The sequence below is a fragment of the Silene latifolia genome, chromosome 6 (assembly GCF_048544455.1).
Source record: "Silene latifolia isolate original U9 population chromosome 6, ASM4854445v1, whole genome shotgun sequence".
Classification (NCBI taxonomy): Eukaryota; Viridiplantae; Streptophyta; class Magnoliopsida; order Caryophyllales; family Caryophyllaceae; genus Silene; species Silene latifolia.
Genome location: NC_133531.1, coordinates 117,034,738 through 117,055,305, shown reverse-complemented (window position 1 = coordinate 117,055,305; position 20,568 = coordinate 117,034,738). Strand labels below are relative to the sequence as shown.

General features: G+C 40.5%; 2 protein-coding genes across 3 annotated transcripts; both read left to right on the top strand.

Annotated features, from left to right (window-relative positions):
• The first annotated feature begins 13,858 nt into the window (after positions 1 to 13,858).
• On the top strand, positions 13,859 to 15,328 carry LOC141588540 (uncharacterized). The gene is made up of 2 exons (XM_074409977.1): positions 13,859 to 14,202; positions 15,241 to 15,328. Exons 1-2 carry the CDS (start codon positions 13,859 to 13,861, stop codon positions 15,326 to 15,328), a joined length of 432 nt encoding a protein of 143 aa, XP_074266078.1.
• LOC141587150 (disease resistance protein RGA2-like) lies at positions 14,300 to 19,481 on the top strand. 2 transcript variants are annotated; one of them, XM_074408592.1, is made up of 2 exons: positions 14,300 to 14,514; positions 15,919 to 19,481. In XM_074408592.1, the coding sequence occupies exon 2, from the start codon at positions 15,945 to 15,947 to the stop codon at positions 19,182 to 19,184; it is 3,240 nt and encodes a 1,079-aa protein (XP_074264693.1). In that variant the 5' UTR covers positions 14,300 to 14,514; positions 15,919 to 15,944; the 3' UTR covers positions 19,185 to 19,481. The 2 variants fall into 2 exon arrangements, with proteins under 2 accessions (XP_074264693.1, XP_074264692.1); XM_074408591.1 differs by lacking the exon at positions 14,300 to 14,514 and having other exon boundaries at positions 15,264 to 19,481.
• The last annotated feature ends 1,087 nt before the right edge of the window (positions 19,482 to 20,568 follow it).

Sequence of the window (20,568 nt, the reverse complement as noted above, 5' to 3'; positions counted from 1 at the left end):
CAAGCACAGTCTTAAATCAATTAACAAGAATCGAGTAGGAAACCCTACCTTAGCAATCAACAAAGAAGACGGAAACCGAACAATCGAAAAGGCTCCTCTACGAAGTCTTCTCCTATACCATAATCATATAACACAATTACACAATGCACAACCCCCATATTCCCAATTCCGCAAATATACAGTAACCCCAACGAATACGAATAACATATAATTAGAACTTACCAACAGTAGGATGAGGGATTATACGTAAGAACTCCGAAGATCTCACACACAACAAAGCTATGGAATGATTAGGGAGTGATTAGGGAGAGATTAGGGTTAACGTAGAAATGATGAAATTGAAATGATGTTTTTGAAAACTGACGCGGGATATAAAATAATCTTAAACACTCCCTAATCAAACCGTCAAAATAATACTCGCCAGACCGAATACTCGGTCGAGTAAAGTTATACTCGGCCGAGTATCCGCTACTCGGTCGAGTATTCACTATACTCGGTCGAGTATTTATCGACAGAACCAAAACAACTCACAACAACATCACTACTCGGCCGAGTAGGCTCTACTCGGTCGAGTAGTCACCAAAGAAAATCCGTAGTGTTACACCGTAGTCATTAAGCTTCAGGCCACCGTCGAAGACTTGAGAACTCGTCACCAATATGGAAGACAAGATAGACATGATGAAACCTTTACCATCTTCTCATACCCTAAGGTCAGGGCATAGCTTCAACACGACTCACCCATCTAAGAAGGCCAATGAAGACAAGGGAGTCAACCTCTTGGAAACTCCACCCAAAAGGCCGGGACGAGCTCAAAGAGAATTCCTTGACCTCGGAACCACATATGAAGTAGCTCTACAAAGACTAGTTTCCCAGGGAAAACTTCATCCAATTGGCCCAACCCCGGATCCTGAAAAGATATTCCCTAGATGGAAGGGCAATTCATATTGCCAGTACCATCAAGGTAGGGGACACGATACGGAGGAATGCTTTTGTCTAAAGCATATTATTCAAGATATGATCGAGGATGGCAAGCTTCCAATGCCACCATTTGTGGAGCAATTTGATGGGACTGACCCTCTTGGGTCTAACAACACTAAACACGATGAAGAATCATTCCTAGATTTTTCTAATCTCCTCGATCCTCGTAATGGCAAAGAAATCAAAGCGCCAAAGGAGGACGATATCCAAAGTGGAATGCTCATGCTTTCCAAGATAGAGGGAGCCATTGATACTCTAAACTCTCGGCTTTCCAACATGGGGAATCAATTTGCTGAAATGGATAAGAAGCTTGAAACTCAATCTTTCAAGATGAAGAGTGTCCAGACAAACCCTCAACCTCATGGTCTCGAGGAGAAAGCAAAAAGTGAGCGATCTATTCCTAGTTCTTCTCATCCAAGAGCCAAAATCAAAGGCAACCTCATGGAGCCTTCGTCAAAGAAATTAAGCAACTCTCCCAGGTCATTCACAAGTATAGGCATACCTTATGCCCTAGCCTTAAACAAATTATCCTCTCTAGGTCTTCTTCAACCAATAGGACCTAGTCCAGACCCAGAAATGAAATCTAAGTTTTGGAATGACAACTCGTATTGTCAATACCATAGGGGTAGGGGGCATGATACCGAAGATTGCTATAAGCTCAAGTATGTCATACAAGATGGGATTGAGGATGGTAGGATTTCTGTCTCGCTCCTAACTTGTTCGGGTACAGAAGCTAAGCGACCTTATAGGGAGTTCAACATCGCAAAATCCACCAATCCTTTGATGAAAAGAAGAAAAATAGATTCACAAATACCCGACCAGTCGAAGGAGAGGACATTGGTTGAGGGCATTATTGACTGTCTGTACCCAGTTTACACCTATCATTTGAAAGGTGGCATCAAAACCATCGAAAACTTATCGGCAGAGATTGTTCGTACCAATGAAGTCATTCAAAAAGGTTCACCGTCCACATTTACACCCAACAATCAAACAATCCGCATTACCGACGTAAAGTTTATAGAACCTTCACCGGAAAGAGGAACTCGGCATTCGAGGTCATACTCCAATTTAGGCATGCCTTATACAATAGCCTTTAAAAGACTCTTTGCCAAAGGACTTATCCAACCAATCGGTCCAACCTCAGACCCTAAGTACGAGAGGAGAGGTCGCTTCTGGGACGGTTCTCAATATTGCTTATTCCATAGGGGTAATGGACACGACACTGAAGAATGTTCCAAACTCAAATATACCATCCACTATATGCTCGATCGCGGCAAGATATCTTTATCGACCCTCGATCCGTTAAGAGAAAAGAATGACCCTCATGGGTGTCTTACTCTTCAAAGACAGGAAGGTCTCTTGGGCCTTTACCCTTCTAGTATTCCCAATGATAAAGACGAGGTGTTCAAATGGATGAATGCTCAAAGCCAGATGCCGAAGCCAATCGCTGGAAAAGAAAATGTTCAAGCATGGGCCGATGATTACGAGTCTGGATCTAAGATCGCGTCAAAGTCCGAGTCCGATTCTTAGGCTCTCTATCTCATATTTGTTCTAATTTCTCTTTTGTGTCCATTTCCATTTCTAGTGACAACCTGGGGGCTGTCCCACGAGTCACATGTCTTCTCGAGTCTATGTTAAATACATTCATTATTCATTTCAATAAAAATACAATTTTCAATCCACATATTCTATCATATCTCTTCCTTTCCCATTTTCCTGTGACAACAAGAATTGATTTGAGACATTTTTAAAAAAAAATGAGCAATTAACAACACATGACAGTCAATGTGAGTGCACTTATATGATGTTCCGTTCAAGGTTATAGAGGACCTGAAACTCCGTGTTCTTTTCTTACCTATTCCATGTCTGGCAATAGAAACCACAATATAACCCTAGTCTAGGATGAGCCTATCTCAAGAGATTCTAGGACGAATCCAGACCATCTCCCTTGTTAATGATCCATGACGGAAGGCAAACCCATTCCCCACAATAAACAACCTGTGTTACTAAAGACCAACCCGTTTCACATCAAAAGGTGCTAGTCTGACCCAAGCAAATCCAAGACGATACAAGCCATGATCAAAGACAAAGGCTCAATCAAGAGAAATGACCAAGATCAATAATCCAAAGCCGTAGTTATGCCTATAACCCAAGACAAAAGAGTGAAAAGAAGAAGGCTCAATCAAGCGAGTCAAGTCAATATCCAAAGACGATGCCATCCCAAAAAAAAAAATGAATCAAGAATTTGAGCAAGAAGCCGAGATATATTCTAGACCAAGAATCTGAGTCTGAATCAAGAACGAGTATGAAATCAAATACGGAATACTGCTGAAGTCTATATAGAATCAAGACATCGATGAAGATGGTTAGCTAGAAACCCACTTAGCTTTTCACACATCACACACCCTAAGTCCTTCTCGAGACCATTACAGGGAGATAGTTAGGAATTTTGAGAATCCTCTCAAGCTCGTCAAATATACCCATCCTTTAGGGCCAAGACATGGAAACTTGATCCCACATCAATTAACCTACCTTTATGTGCTCAGGCTACATCAAGCCAAGAGACTCCATTTCCAAGCCACATTACAAGCCGTAACCCCATAAAGCCTTAACTCCACAAAAAATCAAAACTCCAGAGATTTGTTCATCAAAGCCTCTTATTACCGAGCTCACATTCCAAATATCCAATCCAGTTTCACCTTGACCCAGACACGGAGTCTTCAAATACTTTGCTACTCAGAACGGGACATACCCAACATTCTTAGGGTCCACTAAGTGTGCTCACATAACAAGGAAATTTTACAAAACAAGTTATACCTCTTTGATCTATGATCAGAGGGAGTTATCTCAAATCAGTTCTTCGAGTCACCAAAGGAATACACCCTTGTGACCTCTGCACTTTAAGGTCCTAACAACATAACTTAGGCACACACTTGAACTACGAGCATGGTTTGATTTCACCTACTCAGGTGGATACGTAGGCAGTCCTTTCTTACACAAGAAGGATATAACCACAACACCCAAATAAAATTAACCAAACCTCAGAACTACGATCTGTTTTGATTTCACTTCACGTGAATACGTAGGCAGTCCTCAAGGACACAACCATCCCCACTTCCAACTTTCAATCTCAATTATCAACCATCCCAGTTTTCAACCTTCCAGCCTCAATTAACATCCCTTCCACAACCAACACCTCTATACTGGGGGCTCCTTATTGTCGCCCAGCCTCTTTGTTACCAAAGTCCAGAGTCATCTTCTCATCCTGGGGGCTTCTCTTCCAAGATGCCACCCTTCCTTTATTCCTCTAAGCCTAGCTAGTGCTCGGTCAGGACAATGACAAAGGTCTTAGATCAATTCTCCAAGTCATCGTGCCTCAAGAGGGGTCTCTTTTACAGCAAACGGTGGTGAAAGAAGTCCTGGTAGACAGATGCTACACGGCACATGCCTTGCCTTTATATGTCTTCATCATTCTTGCAATTCTTATACCTTTGGAACTGATACGCATTGTCACCCACACTTGGCTAGGGGTTGCGCATACTTAGCCGAAGTCTGTTAAATTCATCCTTGTGTCGCGTCAAATCTAAGTCAGTGTTGTGTCAGTCTATCGTCTTGCATCCTAGTAGACCTGTGTCATGTCAAGAACTATGTCTAAAGCCCATTGAATATGCATAACGCATTACAAACGACAAATTTCTTTGAACAAGTTTCAAACAACTTTTGCAAAACCTATGTGTTTCCTTATTCAAAGTCCATGTGATAATTGCTTACGTGCATATATTAGATTGTATTCTTGTGTGGCTACTAACCATGCAGGTAAGTATTAGAAGCAGTACTTTACCAAGACCTTGCTTGTCACAACGAGCGAGTATTTCCCGACAGGTGTTTCGACACGCCTTCATTATATTTTCCCAAGCGAGAGTAAGCGGATAGACAATCTCTCTCAAGAGATGGAAATAAATTCCCGATTATATTTCCCCGAGCGAGAGTAAGCGGATAGACAATCTCTCTCAAGACATGGAAATAAATTCCCGATTATGTTCCCCAACGAGAGTTCACGACCGACAGTCATTTCCTCACGAGACATGGAGATCAACATTGACCCAACATTCTTCTGAAGTTTGTTTGAAGACTACCCAAGCAGTTTTCTCCCCAGCAGTTCCCGTCTGTGTTCTGCTACTTACAATATTTCTCGAAGACTACCCAAGCAGTTTTCTCCTCAGCAGTTCCCGCCTGTGTCCTGCTACTTACAATATTTCTCGAAGACTACCCAAGCAGTTTTCTCTCGGCCAGCTCCCTTTGTGTCCTGCTACTCGCAATTTTTCTTGTTCCCAAACCAGAGCCTCCTTCCTTAGGTTCGTAAACTCAAAGTTAGGATTCTTACCCCTAGATTCTTAGATTCCAAAATGGCTTCTTTTAGGTTCATAAACCTTTAAACTCCCACACCAACATCCTTAGGTTCATAAACCCATAAAATCCTTTTGGAGTTCTCATACCTCAGAAAGCTTAAGCGCACGCGTTTGAAACAAGAATTAGTAACCCAGTAGTTCCTAAACTTAACCCTAGGATCCCAATTCCTCTTAGGTTCATAAGCCTTTAGGTTCCCATACCAGCCGTCCTTTTAGGTTCATATACCCAGGTTCGCACACCTAGCTTCTTTTAAGTTCCCAAACTCCCTAGAGTTCATACACTTCTACCCTTAGGAACATATTCCTTAGGATCACCTTATGCCTTTTAGGATCATATTCCTTAGGATCACCTTTTCCCTTCAGGATCATATTCCTTTAGGATCATCACTTCCTTAGAGTTCCTACACTCAAACCTTGGTTACCCCTTAAGTTGAACTTATATTTGACCTCCTTCCCGTCGATGCTTTCCTTTAGGGTCCCACACCCTAGCACAATCCTTATATATCTTTTAAGTCTTACCCTTAGTTCCTACGCTTACCTTAGCTCCTACGCTTACCCTTAGCTCCTATGCACCTCCAGAAGCATCTCGAGAAAGAAGTATCAGGTATGGTCTCTTATTATGGTTGGCGAGCTTCCTTACATAGTCTAATGGACTTTAAACGACCCTCCCCGATAGTCGACAGACTCTAAAATGTTCCCGACGACAGGTCCTTGGCTCAGACCCCTTGAGCCGCCTCGCGTCGCCATAGTCGTCAGGTTGTAATCTTCGATTGACCTGATGTCTATACTTTGACTTTCGCCTTGTCCAAGCCTCAGTCAAAGTGGGGGCTCTGTAGATACCTCATTTCTGCACCTCCCGCAAACCACCCGGTGATGATTGGGCCGCATGTTTGGTACGCGGAACGATTTGTGACAGTTTGTAAGTTTATCGTCAAGTGATCGCTCAAACATTTATGTCTACCTCTTAAATGTCATATACGTGTCGATACGGTCATTTTGGCAGTAATTAGAGTACATTTGGAGTCCAGGTTTAAAACCGTCTTCATTTCCTAAAACCGTCCAATCCCGAGTAAAAAGCAATGTGCTTGTCTACCTAAGGTTAGGATGTCACAAAATGTTGAGATTATATCTCATTTTGAGTCTCATGTCACTTCATTAGGCTAAACTTAAAGTTTACATTACAAAATGTGCATTTCATTTAGTTTGAATGACAACCCGAACTTTAGGCACGTTTTACGAAGTGATAACGACTTTTTTGGGTCAGGTCTATTTCACGGAAAGTTCTAGATCTCTTTCTTAGCTTTCCAACGCCACCGAAATCACCTTAATCCGAGTCTTTTAGAGAAAGTTATGTCTAAAATACGACAGGCTGTCAAACGCGCTTTTTGCGCGGAGGAGAACCCGCCGAGGAAAGGACGCAGCAAGTGTTGCGCCTCTTCCAAGGGACGCAAAGACTGCTGCGCCTTTTCCCAGGGCTTTCTTTTTGTCCAAGTTTCCGTGTTTTAACCTAAGTCGGTTATTTCCGGATCTTTCCTTCCGTATCCTAGTCTTACCCTAATTCCGTCGTGTGATTAGTATAAATAGAGACCTTCGGTCTCACATATTTCTCACGCGAGTGTCCGCCCTTCTCTTCTCCCTTTGCATTCTAGACCTTTGTTCTTACTTTTTGGCGTCTACGTGCTTGAACATTCGACCACGTAAGCTCGGATCCTTCTGAGTACCAGCCTCGTTTGCATGACCGACCAATTTGACCAACTCTACATCAATCAACTTAATTAATCTAATCGTTTTCCTCTTACGAGGGCACTTTCTTTACATTCGCGTCGAGCATCACTAATCGATATCTTAATCCTTCTCGTTTCGTCAACATGTAAGTCTGAGGGTGTATAATCTCTCTTTTATTTATTGTATTTTAATTATCGTATCATCAATTGTAAGGTTTATGTCGAAAATACCAATTAAAACCGATTTCTAAAACCGTGCTTTAAAACCCTTTTTACGGATTTCCAGAAGACAAACCGTCGAGAAAGGACGCAGCAACTGCTGCGCCTCTTCGAAGGAGCGCAGCACTGCTTTGCCTCTTCGTGAGGCCGCCGTAGTTCCCGCTTCCTTTCTTCTTCCTTCGTCCTCTCGTAAATTGTTCGTATTTGATTTTTATTCGTTTGTTCTTTAATTCCATAATAGTTTATAATTTCATCTGTATAATATTGTTCATTCACACGTTTAATTCATCATTAAACCCGACTTAAATCCCAAGTAATCAATATTTGCGGGTTTTCGTCATTAAATTCAATCCGGGTTGTAGAAATTCAATTTGTTCATATTGAGTTTCTGGAACTCGACCTTTGATAAATTTTCATCTGTCTATTGTCATATTCGTCATTAATTTGTGGTTGATTCATCATATTTAGTCTATTTTGTTCACCTATGTCACTAATCCATCATTCGTTCATGTAATTAATTCGTTTGTATCCGTCTCATCTATGTTTTATAGTTTTATGACCCCTCAATCACATGTAAATAACCTATTAATCACTTTCATCCGAGTAAATAATTTAATCAATCATTAAATTTACCAACGAGTATTAACAACACGCAATTAAACTTCACAACGCGAGAATTGATCGAAACAGAAATGTACGCAAAGAATCGGCGCCTATTCCAAGGGACGCAGCTCTGCTGCGCCTGTTCCGGGTTGATTTCTGCCTCTGAACTCCGTTGTTGCTTGACCTAGTTTAATTAGCTTACGTATAATTGGCTATTAATCGTATTATCGCCTACTGATTTGATCGTTGATTCGTTCTTTTATTCGTTTTCTCAAATTATCCGTTTTAAAGGTATTTTCGACATAAATCGCCTAATCCATTGTAATTATTGTAATTTCTTATTATTGTAATTTTATTCCTTGTATTTTGTATTATTTGTATGTTTTCACATGTAATTGAGCATTAAATCCTACTTCGACCCAATTGTTTGCTAATTACGTGTTAACCGACTTAGTTAATTCTCACATGCTAGGATTAAAACTTGGATGTTGCATTGCATGCATATAATCGACGATACATCGAGTATAGACGATTTCCCTAATCATTAGTAGAGGCCGCTATCGAGGCGGGCGGGATTAGGTGTTCGATCAAAAGAGCTTCCTAATACGTACCCTCACCTCTTACTCCAGATCTCTGTGAACATCCGTGTTCATTGGCATCCACGAGAGTCATTCTAGATATAGAATGCTAAGGGTAACGATTGCTTGGTGTTCATGTCTCTACTTTGTGTCTTGACATGGCACGAAGTATTCGAACGGTTCCAATTTCCCATAAAAATTGGTGGCGACTCCACAAATGCAAACGCTTGTTTCCCAAGCGCCCCCGTGGCCCATTGTCCACATAAGCCAATTCATGCGCCACCCGATTATTGTTCCGACTAACATGACAGCAAGAAATCGAAATTAAACTATCACATATAGCTAAGATATCCTCAATCAGCAAAAGGAAATCGCTTCGACCACTCGTCCTCCGCAGTAGAGCATCGATCACCTCCTTACACTCGCATTGAACGATGAGAGTCATGTGCCCCTTGTGTACCAATTTGCATTCTCTCCATTACTTCCCCTCTCCATTACTTCCCCTATGTATTATCTCTCAACGGTTTAGATAATATTCTGAAACGATCCAACGGTCCTAACTTTAAGTAATGGATGGTGATGTGTAGGGAAAATAAAATATAAAATGAATCTATTAGAGGTAATAGACCATCCATTACTTTTGAGGTAATGAAGATGATCCAAACTCCTTGTGTACTACCTCCTTTATCCCAGCAAGTGCCTCTTGTGTAGTGCCTCCTTTATGCCAGCAAGTGCCGCTTTCGCTTCCGTCATTAATAAAAATGGTATATTATGAGTTATTAAATTTAAATTGAAAAGTGTATATATAAGTTATATTTAAGCTAATTTTTTATCTTAAACTCAAAAAAATTATGACCCGAAACTCAACTAAATCGATATTGACCCGACGTGAATTGTACTCGACTCGAAATATCACAATTGGTTAAAGTGGCTAACCAAAATGAACTTGATTAAAATGGAACAAATTGGTCCATTTGACTCGGGAGTGGTCAGATCACGCTCCCATTCTGTTGAGGCTCGCGAGGAGGGTGGTGGAGGCTCGTTCTACGGAGAAACTTTTTCGTTTCGAGCAGGTTTGGATTGGGTAAAAGGGGTGTGAAGAGGCAGTTAGACAGGCGTGGGATGTCGGGGATGAGGATTTGGTTAATGTTTTGGAACGGTGTGCGGAAAATTTACCAAAATGGAAGGGAATTAGCATCGGTAAAATTGTGAGAGATTTAAATGCTAAGAGGAGGAAATTAAATAAGTTTAATGAAGGGGGTGTTGGAATATGTGTCCTCCGACAATAATGCGATCACAACTGTCGATCATGATGATCACATGTTTAAATCTCGTTTTTAAGAATACATGTGAGATGTAATATTTTACAGTCAACTGGTCCACACATATCGGTAATGATTGGCTGACTAGAGTTTGACATTACTGTCGTGCGACGGTGGTAATCAGTTGATCCCCTTAGGTCATACCTAAAGGGTAACACTCTTAATTGAATATTTAATTGATCGTATGATGATACGAGTTAATTAAATTACTTAAAATTGACGGACGATTTTGGAAGTAATATTTACGTGTCTCATTGTAATTTGATTAAATAAGATACGGTCTAAGTAATCGAATTGTTTTATTACTTAGATGAAATTATTGTTTACAGAAACAATTGAATCTGAATGAATAATTTATTATAAATACAAGATGTTGTGATTTATAAATTGGTAAACCATTTTGGTACAAGTAATTGTGAATTACTATGTTAATTTTTATAAGTGACATATTTTATTAATATGTTGATTTTTAATTGTTAAAAAATACATTTTATATATAAGATGTCATGTAATGTGTCACATGTGACATATTGAAAAAATCACAAATAGAATGGACTCATCCATTTTATGTGTGTGTACCGAAATGGAGGGTGTATTAGGATAAAAATTGTGTTGATTATTTATAAGTGGAAAACATAATTATAAGACCTAAACATAGCCTTGCATACATAGCTTTCTCTTGGGAAGAAAAGGAGAGCATGCATTGGGCTATCTCCCCTTCCCATTTTCGGTTTTCCCACATGAAAAAGAGCAAAAGTTTTGCTTATTTTTCCACTCTTACACTACATGCAAAAGTTAGAGCATTATTCATTCATTCACAAAATAACTTAAAGAAGTTTAGAAAGAGGAACAAATACTCCAAAATTCTTCTCCTCTTGGCCGAAATTTCAAGAGGACAAAACAATACTTTGGGTCAATTTTATTAAGATTAGTATTGTTCTAGTAATAATAATATTAGTTTTTTAAGAGGTTATCTTGGGTATAATTCCTTGGGAGGGATTCTAAGCTTGAATCCTTATTCATCTAATATTAGGAAGCTCAAGAACAAGTAAGAAGGAGATCTTACTTGTGCCCTTTTAATCCGAAAATTATATGGTGAGAAAACGATTTTCTTATCTCTTCTTATTTAGTTTGAATGCATAAGATCTATATTTAAGTTTTTATGACTAAAAATTTAAACCAAAATATGTGATATTTAAAATATGATTTCCAACAGGGGGACGGTCCAGGAGCGATGTAGAGGAGAGGAAGAGGCTAGTGAAGGAGATTGCCACATTGTTAAAACAAGAAGAAATTTTTTGAGGCAACGATCAAGGGCTCTTTGGTTAAAGGAAGGAGATAGAAATACGAAGTACTTTCACAGGAAAGCGGGCCAACGAAAAGAACGAAATCATATAGCAAGGCTTGTGGACGAGGAAGGTAGGGTCAAGGAAGGGCTGGAGGACATTACAGGTGCGGCAAAAGATTATTTTGAGGAGCTGTTTACGTCAGGAGAACCCCGTAATTTCGAGCACCTTCTTGACAGAATCGAAGGCAGAGTGACGAACAGAATGAATACTATACTTCGATGGGAGTATAGCGAGGAGGAGGTGGTAGCTGCTCTAAATCAAATGCATCCCTTGAAAGCTCCGGGTCCTGATGGAATGAGCGGTCTTTTCTACCAGACTTATTGGCATATCGTGGGCCCTGCGGTGGTACGTACTGTTCTTCGAATCCTACGAGGTGCACTGTTTCCTGAAGGTATTAACAAAACTCATATTATTTTAATTCCGAAGAAGAAAGCCTCGGATAAAATGGCGGATTTTAGACCAATTAGTTTGTGTAATGTCATTTATAAATTAGTGTCAAAAGTTCTAGCTAATCGTCTGAAGTTCTTTTTGGGGATATTGTGTCTGAAAATCAAAGTGCGTTCACCCCGGGGAGACTCATAACGGATAATATTTTGGTAGCTTTTGAGATGTTCCACTTTATGAAAAATTCTAAAAATAAGAATGGGCATATGGCGTTAAAATTGGACATGTCTAAGGTGTATGATAGGGTGGAGTGGGTCTTCCTCGAGAGGGTTCTTCTTCGGATGGGTTTTGACGTAAGGTGGGTGAATAGGGTCATGATGTGTGTGTCCTCGGTCCAGTTTGTTGTAATGATAAATGGAGTGCTCTCGGAGCTATTTAGACCGGGTAGGGGGCTTAGGCAGGGCGACCCTCTGTCACCATACCTTTTTTATTCTATGTGCCGAAGTTCTTTCGAGTTTAATGAGACGGGCAACTGAGAATGAGACTATCCATGGTATTCGTATAGCGGCTAATTCGCCTGTGGTTACGCATCTTCTATTCGCCGATGATAGTATTTTGTTTGTGAAGGCGAACCACGACGAGGCTAATTGTGTGAAAAATATTCTGCTTGACTATGCGGGTGCGTCGGGGCAAGTGGTTAATTTTGATAAAACTACCGTCTCATTTAGCAAGGGGACTAGGGCGACTGATAGAAGCTACGTGGCTAATTGTCTTGGGGTGCGGGTCGTTGAGGCTCAGGAGAAGTACTTGGGTTTGCCTACTGTGGTTGGTCATTCGAAGAGGGTAGTGGCGAGTGTTATTCGAGATAAGCTGACTAAAAAATTGCAGGGGAGGAAAGGGCATTTGTTCTCGAAGGCGGGTTGGGAGGTATTGATAAAGGTCGTGGCCCAATCAATCCCGACTTATGAGATGAGCGTCTTCAAACTCCCGGATAACTTCTGTGAGGAACTACGGTCGATTGTATCTCGTTTCTGGTGGGGAGCTTCGAATGGTAAGGGAAAGATTCCGTGGATGGCATGGTCGAAACTTTGCAGACCGAAGTGTCTTGGAGGCTTGGGCTTTAGAGATTTTCACAAATTTAATATGGCGCTCCTGGGCAAGCAAGCATGGTTATGTCTCACAGATCGATCAAGCTTGATGGTTCGTGTTATAGGAGATAAGTACTTCCCGAATGGTTCGTTTATGACAGCTACGTTAGGTACGGCTCCTAGCTTTACTTGGCGAAGGATTTTAGAGGCTCGTGAAGTGCTACAATTGGGTGTGAGAAGGAGGATTGGAAATGGGATGAGCACTTTTGTTTGGTCTGATCCGTGGATACCAGCCACACAGTCAAGGAGGGTCCTTTCACCGCGGAATCACGCTAGCTTGGAGATGGTAGTGGCGGAGCTTTGGACGGCGGATGGGTTAAGTTGGGACACGAATAAGGTACGCTCTTTTTTCCTCCCTTTTGAGCAAGACCGTATCCTTCAAATGCGGATTAGTGATACGAAACCTGAAGATAAGTGGATATGGGATCTAGAGAAGAATGGTGAATACTCGGTAAAGTCGGCGTACAAAGAATTGGCAAGGGGCAATGAGGATGAGGCGACTTCGTCTGACTATGTGAAGGAGAAGCAGCTGTGGAACCGTATTTGGAAAGCGAATGTCCTCCCGAGGATCAAAGTCTTTATGTGGCAATTGTGCAATAATTCAATTGCGACAAGGGATAATTTGGCGAGACGGGTGCAGGCCATTGGCGTGGAGTGTCCGGTATGTAATAGCGAGGTGGATACTTGTCTTCACCTTATTCGGGGCTGTGGTTGGGCGGGTGGTTTATGGGATAGACTGGGTTTGGATGTGCGAATGGCGAACGGGTATGAGCGGGTGAGGGAGTGGGTGGAGGATGTGTGGAGGGAGCTGGAGGATAGTGAGATAGATACCTTTATGATGGGGTGTTGGGCGATGTGGGAAGCACGGAATAAGTCACTTTTTGAAGGGGACGTGGTGGATGTGTTCAAGGTGGTGAGAAGAGTGGAAGATCTTAAGAGGGAGCTTCATGGCGACATGAGGAGGGCTGGAGCTGAAATTATGCGTGAGGAGGAGCATGGTCTATGGCAAAAACCGGGTAGAAGGTGGGTAAAGGTGAATGTAGATGCTGGTGTTAAGGAGGGTTGGGGGACAGGTCTGGGTGCGGTGGCTCGAGACAGTGAAGGGGTGGTTTTGTGGGGGATGGCCGAGTACAGGAGTTGAACAATGGAGGTGAGGCTAGCGGAGGCTGAAGCGGCTTTGGCTGGGATGAAGGAAGCAAGAAGGAAGGGATACCGACGTGTGATCATTGAAAGCGATTGCAAGACGTTGATTGACGAGTTGAAGGCGAAATCCCAAGGAAGAAGTGATTTCCATTTGCTTTTAGACGATATTAATGAGCTTTGTAATGTTTTTGATTCGGTTGTTTGGTCTTTTGTTAGTAGGAAACATAATCGAGTAGCACATGAGCTAGCACATATTTGCTCTTCGCAGCTAGGTAGGAGAGATTGGGATGCTACGCTCCCTCGATTTGTAATGAATTTGTGCCATGATGATATTTATAATATGAGGTAATACCGCCTGGGGTGAGTTTTCAAAAATAAAATAAAAAATGGAACAACTATCAAACTAGACCAACCTGATTTACTTAAATTAAAGTGATTTAAGTCTAAGAGAAACCGAGACCCCGCTTGTACCTAAAATGGGCGCATCATCAAAACTCCGTATACTCGGTACTCCCGTTTATGGACCCTAAATACTGTGTTTAACTCTACAAAGAAAAACCCGGGCATCTCCATTCTCCATTCTCCATTCTCCATTCCTGTGTGGTGTGTAAACTACTCCTTCAGTGGTGAAGGCATATCAAACTTATACAATTTCAGGTGAATTTTTCTCCTAATTTTATTTTTATTTTCTTTTAGGTTCGATTATAATGTTCATGTCAGCTGTTGGCTTTCTAATTTCTTGACCATGATATGTTTACATATGAGTGTTGATCACAATCTCACAATTTCACATTGATAAAGCACTTTAAGTAAAAGTAATGGGTTCATGTGTCGAAAATCTTTACTTGTTATTTGATTGTTATCTGACTGAATGAATCATGGCAAATTACAAGTTGTATGCTCAAGCCGAAGAAATTGAGGACGTTTTTTTGCATGATAGATATGGGGCATTCATCTTGCGTGTTTGTTTAATTTATCTGTAATTAATTATTTATATGGGGAACTGATACTGTAGACTGTAGTTTAGAAATTTAGGTGAGATTCTTATTAAGATGTAGAACCATTGCTTAAAGTTGTTATTTTTGTGTGCTTCATTCATTGTACAAGGGACTTGAGTCCACACTCCACCATCGGACAAAGTAAGTAGTCAATACTTTTAGGTTGGTAGCTGCGTGCCTATCTTCAATTTCTGGTTCTGGGATTCCGTCCTAGGCCTTAGCTATGTGTCCATCTTCAAATTTCAATTTCTGGCTTCTGGACTCCATCCATCTTATGCCTTTTCACACTTTTTTCATCCATACAAAGATTGGCTCATTTGTTTTTTTTAAAAATCTTAAAACCAGCTTAAAATTTTAGCTATAATGCTTGGTTTATTGCCTGTAGATATAGATATTCATATAATATACACATGTTTCTGATTGGAAGACCAACCGAAGATGAGACTGAGAGATCAAATCAGCCTCCATCCTAGTATTTTTTAACCATTGAACAAGCTGCTCTATTATAGTTCTACTATTATATAAATTGTCAACTCTTCATCCTTATCCATAGTGAGATGACAATTTCATGTAGCCCCCTTTAAAAAGTTAAGAGTAGTATTTTAAAAACACAGTCCACTAAATGCATCATTAAGCAGTCACACGATCATTGTCCAATGGTAGTGGAGTATTGAATACCATCATTATTTGGCTACTTGCGCGGAAGGCATTGATCCGATCAAAGTCAATGACTCGGATTTCTATTAAAGGCTTTATAACTCTGTTCTCAGCCACCCACAAATCTTCAACCTTGACATATATCAGGATCCATTCAAAACTAAACAAGTAGAGAGAATGGCTGAAGCAATATTGTTTAACCTTGCTCAGTCACTACTTACAAATCTAGGCTCAAGGGCTCTACATGAAATTGCATCTGCATGGGGCTTCAAGACTAGTCTGGAAAAGCTAAAAAACACGATTAATACAATTAAAGATGTGGTATTGGATGCCGAGGAAAGACAAGTTGAGAGCCATGTTGTTCGTGGTTGGCTTGACAGACTTAAAATTGCTCTGTATGCTGCAGATGACTTGTTTGATGAGTTTGCAACAATGGTATCACAAAGGGATGCTATAGGCGGTGATGACATGTCTAGGGAGGTAATCAGTTTCTTTTCTCACTCCAATCGTATTGCTTTTGCCTTCAATATATCCAATAAGATTAAAAAGATTAGGGAAGAGCTTGATGATATAGTCAAAGACAGCTCTGAATTTGCCTTTGTATTACTCCCTCGTGAGGAACGAACGCTTAGTAGGCAAGTGAGAAATCAATCTCACTCCTTTGTGGACATAGAAGAAGTTATTGGTCGAGAGCATGATAGAGAGGCCATCATAGATATTCTGATGGCCTCATGTGATCCTCAAGAGGCACGGTTATCTGTAATCCCTATTGTTGGGATTGGAGGTCTAGGGAAGACAACTTTAGCTCAACTCATATATAACGATGAACGGGTTAATAAGCTTTTTGAAATGAAGTTATGGGTTTGTGTATCAGAAGTCTTTGATATAAAGGAAGTTATTAAGAAGATTATCATGTCAGCGACAAATAATGAGTCTTACAACTTAGAAATGGATCAGTTGCAAGGCCAACTAAGGAAAGTGATCGGGGGAAGAAAATATTTACTTGTTTTGGATGATGTGTGGAATGAGAAGCCTGATGAATGGCAAAACTTGAGTGCAATTTTAAAAGTTGGTGGAGAGGGAAGCAAGATATTGATGACTTCACGATCAAGAAAGGTGGCAAATATCATGGGAACTGTTCCCGCTTATGATTTGGTAGGCCTTTCAGAAGAGAAGTCGTGGGCTCTATTTGAAAAGATGGCATTTGAGCCTGGAAAATCTCGAGAGAAACCGCATTTGGTGAAATTAGGGAAAGAGATTGTGAAGAAGTGTGCAGCTGTTCCATTGGCCTTAAAAACTTTAGGAAGTCTTCTACGTGGAAATGAAGAATGGAAGTGGATTTCATTTGCAGATACTAGCTTTGTAGATAAGCAAAACAGTATTATGTCAATCCTAAAGCTGAGCTACCATCACCTGTCGCCTCCATTGAAGAATTGTTTTGCTTACTGTGCATTATTTCCTAAGGATTATATATTTGAAAAGACAACGTTGGTTGATCTTTGGATGGCCGAGGGCTTTGTTATTCCAGAAAATGAAACTCAAAGTTTCAAAGATCTTGGTGATGAGTATGTAATGCTATTGTTGCAAAGGTGCTTCTTCCAAAATATAACAAGAGACGAATGGGGTGACATTTCGAGTTTCAAAATGCATGACTTGATACATGATTTAGCCCTAGCCGTTGCTGGGACTGAGAGTGAAATGGTAAAATTCAAAGACAGAGGCTTCGGTGACAAAATCCGTCGCTTGTCCCTTGGGTATCATCTGACAGGCTCGTGGGAGATCCCAAGTTCCATGCTAAAGGCAAAGCAGTTGAGGACTTTTCTTTTGCCAGAACAATTTAGAGATGGATCTTATTTTAATAAGGCTATTCTTGAACAGCTTATTTCAACCTTCAGATGTTTGCGGGTGTTGGATCTATGTAAGCTTGGAGTCAAGCATTTACCTAAATCCATTGGTAAGTTGATTCACTTGCGGTACCTTAACATCTCCACGAACCCTATAGAAGACCTTCCAGATTCAATCACAAGACTCCATAATTTACAGACATTGATTCTCTACCATTGTTCAAGGCTTAGAGCCTTACCTATTCATACTAGAAAACTTACCAATCTTAGGAGCCTCAATGTTTTTGGCTGCCTAAGCTTAACTCATATGCCACCTGGCTTAGGAGAATTAACTTCTCTTCATAGACTACCTTATTTTATAGTGAAATGTAGTTCAACTCCAAGATTGATGCCCTATCATGATTTGAATGCCACTGGCCAGCTAAGGGATTTGAAGACCCTCAGTAACCTAAGAGGATCCCTGGAAATAAAGCTTTCTGAAAATTTGGAAGACCCTGCCTCTGAAGCGAAGGAGGCAAACCTAAATTCTAAACCTGGGTTGACTGAGTTTATTATATCTGGAGTAGATTTCAGTGCAGATGATAGTAGTCAAACTAGTCACCATGATGAGGTGTTACTAGAAGGTCTGAAACCACACCAAAACTTGAAGAAGTTAACGATATTCGAGTACAGAGGTCAAAATTTCCCGAGTTGGGCAATGTCAGATGCTTTATGTATGACTCTCCCAAACCTAGTGGAGATCCGTCTTCACAATTGTCTAAGATGCCTACAAGTCCCTTCATTCAGTCAATTACCGTACTTAAGATTTCTTAGTCTTGCATGTCTAGATAATGTGGAGTACATGGAAAAAAGTGTACATGGGACTCTGTCATCATCGCCACCAACTTCCACGGAAACATTTTTTCCATCTCTTAAGGAACTTGAACTGAAAGGTATGCGTAATCTGAAAGGATGGTGGAAAGTAACAGAATCAAATGATTGCAATGTTCAAGAGAAAATGTCGCTCGCATTTACTGATCTAGCAACATTGCGAATAATTGTTTGTCCAAATCTTGTAACAGTTCCTCTTTCTCCTAATGTTGATGAGATAGTCCTAATGAACGTCAACAAAGACCTCACTGTGTTGAAGAAGCTTACAAGCTTGGTTGTGAGTGGTGATGTTGGGTACAATTTAAAGTTGAAGAAGTTGAGTGTTGATGAGATTGAAGACCTTATTTATTTGTCAGAAGAATGTTTGGGTCACATTACTTCACTGGAAATTATGGATCGTAATTTGCTGAATACTTCCAGGCTTGAGGAAGTCTTCAAATGTCTATCTTCGCTCAGATGTTTGAAATTCACAAACTGTGAAAATTTGACATCAATTTTTGAAGGCCTGGAGCATCTTTCTTCACTGGACAGTTTACTCCTTGAGAACTGTAAGGAGCTAGATCTCTCACCGAATGATCAAAGCGTGGATGGCATGCCATGGAAAGCTCTAAAAAAACTGAGTACATTGCGTTTAGGTTTGATTCCTAAGCTAGTGCATCTCCCTAATGGGCTGCAACACCTTACAAATCTTCGGTCGTTGGAGATAACATGCAACAATATGGTAGCACTCCCAAAATGGTTTACATGCTTTTCGTCTCTTGAACATATGAGTTTGGCTCATTGTCCTCAGCTGGCATCTCTTCCAGAAGAACTTGCCCATCTCACTTCATTAAATGCACTAGAGATCATCAATTGTCCTGGACTAACAGCGAGATGCCGGGGTCCAAATGGCAGCGACTGGTCCAAGGTTCAGCATATCTCACTTCTTATTGTCAAAGAGCACTATTTTGTTTGCTGATGATCAAATAAATAGCTTGGTGAAACCCTCAACTAGAGTGGGATTGTGGCTTAAAATTCTTACATTGTGGGGATAACAGTTTGGTTTATTTGATTTTATTTTACTCTTATTTTTCTTTTCTTGTTTTTGTTTGAATTTTTGTAAATAGTTTGCCGTGCATTGGTTTGGTTCACCTTGTCGGTTGACCCTCACTTCTGTAGTACCTTTTGCTCTGCCTTTTTACTGTCTATAAATAAAAATTTGGTAATGCTTCTGCAACATAAAGAAGCTTGGATAGTAGAGGTTAATCAGCTCATCCCTGGACACATCATGTGAATGATTTGTAGAATTTGTAATGATGTATTTTAATTTCTGTTTTGAAAATGTTTCTCGTGGAACTTAAAAGCACAACACAACTAATTTAGCGATTTTTTTTGTTTGTTTTTTTTTTTTCAATATGTTTTTCATTCCTAGATGTTAAATATAAAAAATTGGCAAAAGTCCTTTAGTTAAAAATAACAGAACAAGCCATGATTAACATTGAGTAGGTAGTCTGTCGAGCATTTTGACATTTACATGAGATTCAATCGTTGGCGAAATTTGGTGTAAATGAAAAGGAAGAAGATGAGTTTTATGTAAAGAAAAGGCAAAGTAGAAAAATTGGAGCTATATCTGTATATTTGAAGAATTCCATTTTCTCTAAAATTTGACAGGAATAGAAAGATTGTCCCCATTTGTGATATATCTGCTTGTGTTTGCCACATTTTTGGGGTAACAAGCTAACAAGGCATCTACGCATGCATGTGACTGATTTGACTCACTATTACTACCTTCATGGCCCTCCTGCTACACTTTTTCGCTATTTGCTTGCTTTATCTTATCTCCTGCGGTAAATTTATTTGTTCTTACTAAATTATTGCTTTCTTTTGTGTCATCTTCATTGCATTTTTAGTTGCCCTTGAGACGATTTTTTTGATTAATTATATTAGCTATTGCGGATTTGAGTGTTCGTCCCCATTCATTTCTGATCGTTTATTCGAACAAGAGGTCAACGATCCGGTTGAAAGCGGTGAAAACAAGATACACCTATTTTTGGAGCGTACAAATTCTCATTTAAGATGGACATATCTGTCTTAATCTTAAGACGGGTCAAGAATCACACATAGACATGGACACTGGTGCGGGCTGGCCCGACCCAAACTGGTCCGTCCCACACAACTGGTTCAAGATATTCGATCTGTTGGCCCGCCCAACCCGCTCCAAATACTGTGCCGGTCCCCAGGGTTGTGTATCGTGCACTGCCTCGTAAAAACCCCAGTCTACACCCCCAACCTGCATGGCCCGCTGGCTCACACCCCTCTCATGTCTACCTAGGTCGCTACAGGGCCATCAAACCCCCGGCTCA